Genomic DNA, 3,123 nt, shown 5'->3' on the forward strand with positions numbered 1-3,123 from the left:
GAAAACCCCAGATGCAATGCATACATGCTCTGGGAGGCGGAGTCGGAAAGACCTGGATTTGAATCCCGGCTCCTTCCCTGTGGGTCCCTAAGAGAGCAGAAAATCCCAACGTGCTGTGACATCAGAGCCCTGTCTTGTTCTCTACCATTCATGAGGATACCTGGCACATCAAGAGCAGGGCATCTAGGCATTAAAGGAGGCACTCGCTTCCAGGTGAGGCCCCTGCACTCACAGGACCCAGAGTGGGCGTGCCCCCTTAACATTTCCCTCCTCCTCCCCGCCCCACCACCCCGTAAGTGCCTTGTTTGCTTCACTCTGCTCCCGGCTCTGATCAAAGGCCCTCAGTAAATAGCTACCTGATTAACTAGTTAACTCACTTTCTCCACTGTTAAGATGGGATGCTAATACCCGCTTTTCCAAGTAATTTCAAAATTAAATAAATAACACATTTTAAGCAACAAGTATAATGTCCTATGGCAGTCAGGGCTACTGTTAGTCCTCGTCCTCATCAGTGGACCAGACAGAACACAGAGGCTGACCTCAGGGTAGATTCAGGAAATGATGCGAAATCCAGCGCAGCCGGAGCCGCAGGGGAGAAGCAGCCTGAGACAATCCAATAAACTGCTGGTCTCGCCATCTCCAAATGTACCATCGGCATTCATGTCCCTCTGCGACAAGTGAATGCAAGCTGGCACCGGGCCCGAGCCTGCAGAGGTGGCATGGGGTGGCAGCACCTACCTCTCTCTAGGCAGCTGGTGGTTCGGATTGTGGCGGCAGCGGACGCTGAGGCCGAACAGCTTGCGGGCTGTGCGTTGAATCTTTTGCCTCTGGGCCTCCATGGCGCTCTGCAGGAGCTTGTAGCGGTTCTGCAGGTCCCAGTCGTTGCCCCAGTGCTGATGGATGCTCCCGATGGTCAGGAAGTGGTTGCTGGGGAGACGCTTCATAAATGATTTAAACTCATCTAGCAAGAGACAAAGGCCAGGAGAGAAGGGCTGAGCATGACTGCCCCCAACTGAGGCTGCCCACCTACAAATAAAGCAGATCTGTAAATAAAACTAACTTGCTTGAGGCCCACAGGACATAGCGCTAGCCTGCTCTGCTCCTAGTAGGCAGTGCAAAGGCCGCTGCACTTCCAAGGAAGAAAGATTTTTTTACTTCGCTGCTGCAGGGGTGAACCCACGTCCTGCATCTTGAAGACAGGGCATCCCAAACTTCTGTCACCTGAATGCCAACTTGATAATGATATTCACAAATCACTTATATTTACTTAGAATCAATTCAATTTTTATTCAATTCTACATAGAAAACCACTATTCCCTTCAGTGGAATGGAAGCTATAAAAATAAAGTGGTAAAAATAAGTATCATGAAAACAATGTTAATAAATTCGAGCTAGATACTACTGTTAACCTGCTAAATGACCAAACCCCTGTACCTGCTCTGACTTTGAAATACAGAAAAGTAGCAAGTGATAGAGAGGTGTTAAAGGCATATTAGCACCAACTACAGTGTTCTCTTTGATGTAATCTGCAGGTTTGACAGAGAACCAAAATGGATCAGCCTCTCCATTGTGTGATCTAGTCTCATGGGAGGCTGTATGTATGTACCATGTTATGTCATGTCCCAGTTTGGAAAATTCTAGCTTAAGAGTTGGGAACAAACTCGTGGGTCTCCTGGAGGAAGGTTTCTGCCTCAGTGTATGATGCTGAGTTTCAGCGTGTCAGCATGTGCTACGACCTGACACTGCCTCAGAAATGATCTGGGTCAGCTCTCTAGTTCTGCATATAGGGAGACTGAAGCCCAAAGTGGGAAAATGACTCTGAAGATAGAACAGCCCATGAGTGACAAAAGGCAGAACTAAAACCTGAGCTGTTGTTTTCCCATCTCATACTTACACCCCATCCCGGACTTCCCCGCTCTTCAACTATTGGAAAAATTAAAGAATTAAGGGTTTGATCATTTTACAGGTAAAAAAAATGAAATGGTTAGATTATACATATAATAAAAAATATATAATCAAGATACATATACATGTATCTTGAGCCTAATATTTTTACTTAATGTTATAAAACCTGTAAGGAAATTGCAGGTACACGAGCCATTCATTTTATTAAGACAATGCTAACATAGTTCTCGATAAGCAAGCAGCATGCTTGGTCTTAAACACCTAACATATATAAGTGATTTTATAGCAAATCTATGAGGAGGGTACTTTCAAGTGCCCCCTTTTATAGAAACTAGGACACAGAGAAGTTAATTAACTTGCCAAGGTCACATAGCCAGTAATGAATGATAGAATTCGAATTCTGGCTCTGAATCCTATGCTCTTACTGAGCATGTTATACTTAATCTCAACACATGAGAGGATCAGTGTGTTGGGGAAAAAATAAAAGGTGCTCAAAACACACATATAGGGAAACTGTCTCTGACTTTCACAGAACCTAAGGCACCTCATTACAGACAGACAGATACACATTCAAATAGCACCTCACCCACCGAACAGCTGTGTGACCATTATTCTCTCCATGCTTGTTTCCCCAATTGTAAAGCAGGTATAATAGTAATTCACACAGTGAGAGGGTGACATAGGACCGCATTTGCATAAATAGTTTCCTATATACAGAAAGTGCTCAATGGATGCTCTCGAGCATCCATGATGCTCATGATGCTAAAATGGACGGTAGCGTTAAGACTGAAAGGATAACACATTATGCACTGATCGATTTACTCAGTGAGCTGGCTGGAGGCAGGGCACTGGCCCTAATGAACTGCTGCTTTGGCCAGCCCACCTCTTCTCACGTGGAAGACATGCCGGTCATCACGCAGAGGGCTCCACTGACCTCGAAGCAGATAACCGTCCTTTAAATGAACTTGAATTTGGGTCAGATAAGAAAACATCATCTAAAAGTTAAAACGATTGAACTTTCTTGACTAAAAGTAGAAGAGTCTTCTCCCAGTAAAGGAGACAACCCCCATTGGCATGTGTAAACTAGGTCCTATTTGACCACCAACACTCTGGAGCCATCTAGGAATCAATGGCTTTTAGCTTTGGCTGGTCATTAATCCCTCCAAATCACCTGGGCTATGTCATTAAGGTTACTAACTGAAAATGAAAAGGAGGAAA

At 44.9% G+C, this 3,123-nt stretch overlaps 1 protein-coding gene across 1 annotated transcript in view; it reads right to left on the reverse strand.

Annotated features, from left to right (window-relative positions):
* The window catches only part of BRINP1 (BMP/retinoic acid inducible neural specific 1), a 186,647-nt gene that overhangs the window by 33,506 nt on the left and 150,018 nt on the right, over positions 1-3,123 (reverse strand). The window contains exon 7 of the mRNA XM_011360967.1: positions 739-961. Within this exon, the coding sequence (XP_011359269.1) occupies positions 739-961 (223 nt within the window). The remainder of the gene's footprint in view (positions 1-738; positions 962-3,123) is intronic.

This window comes from Pteropus vampyrus, unplaced genomic scaffold (assembly GCF_000151845.1).
Source record: "Pteropus vampyrus isolate Shadow unplaced genomic scaffold, Pvam_2.0 Scaffold61, whole genome shotgun sequence".
Taxonomy (NCBI): domain Eukaryota; kingdom Metazoa; phylum Chordata; class Mammalia; order Chiroptera; family Pteropodidae; genus Pteropus; species Pteropus vampyrus.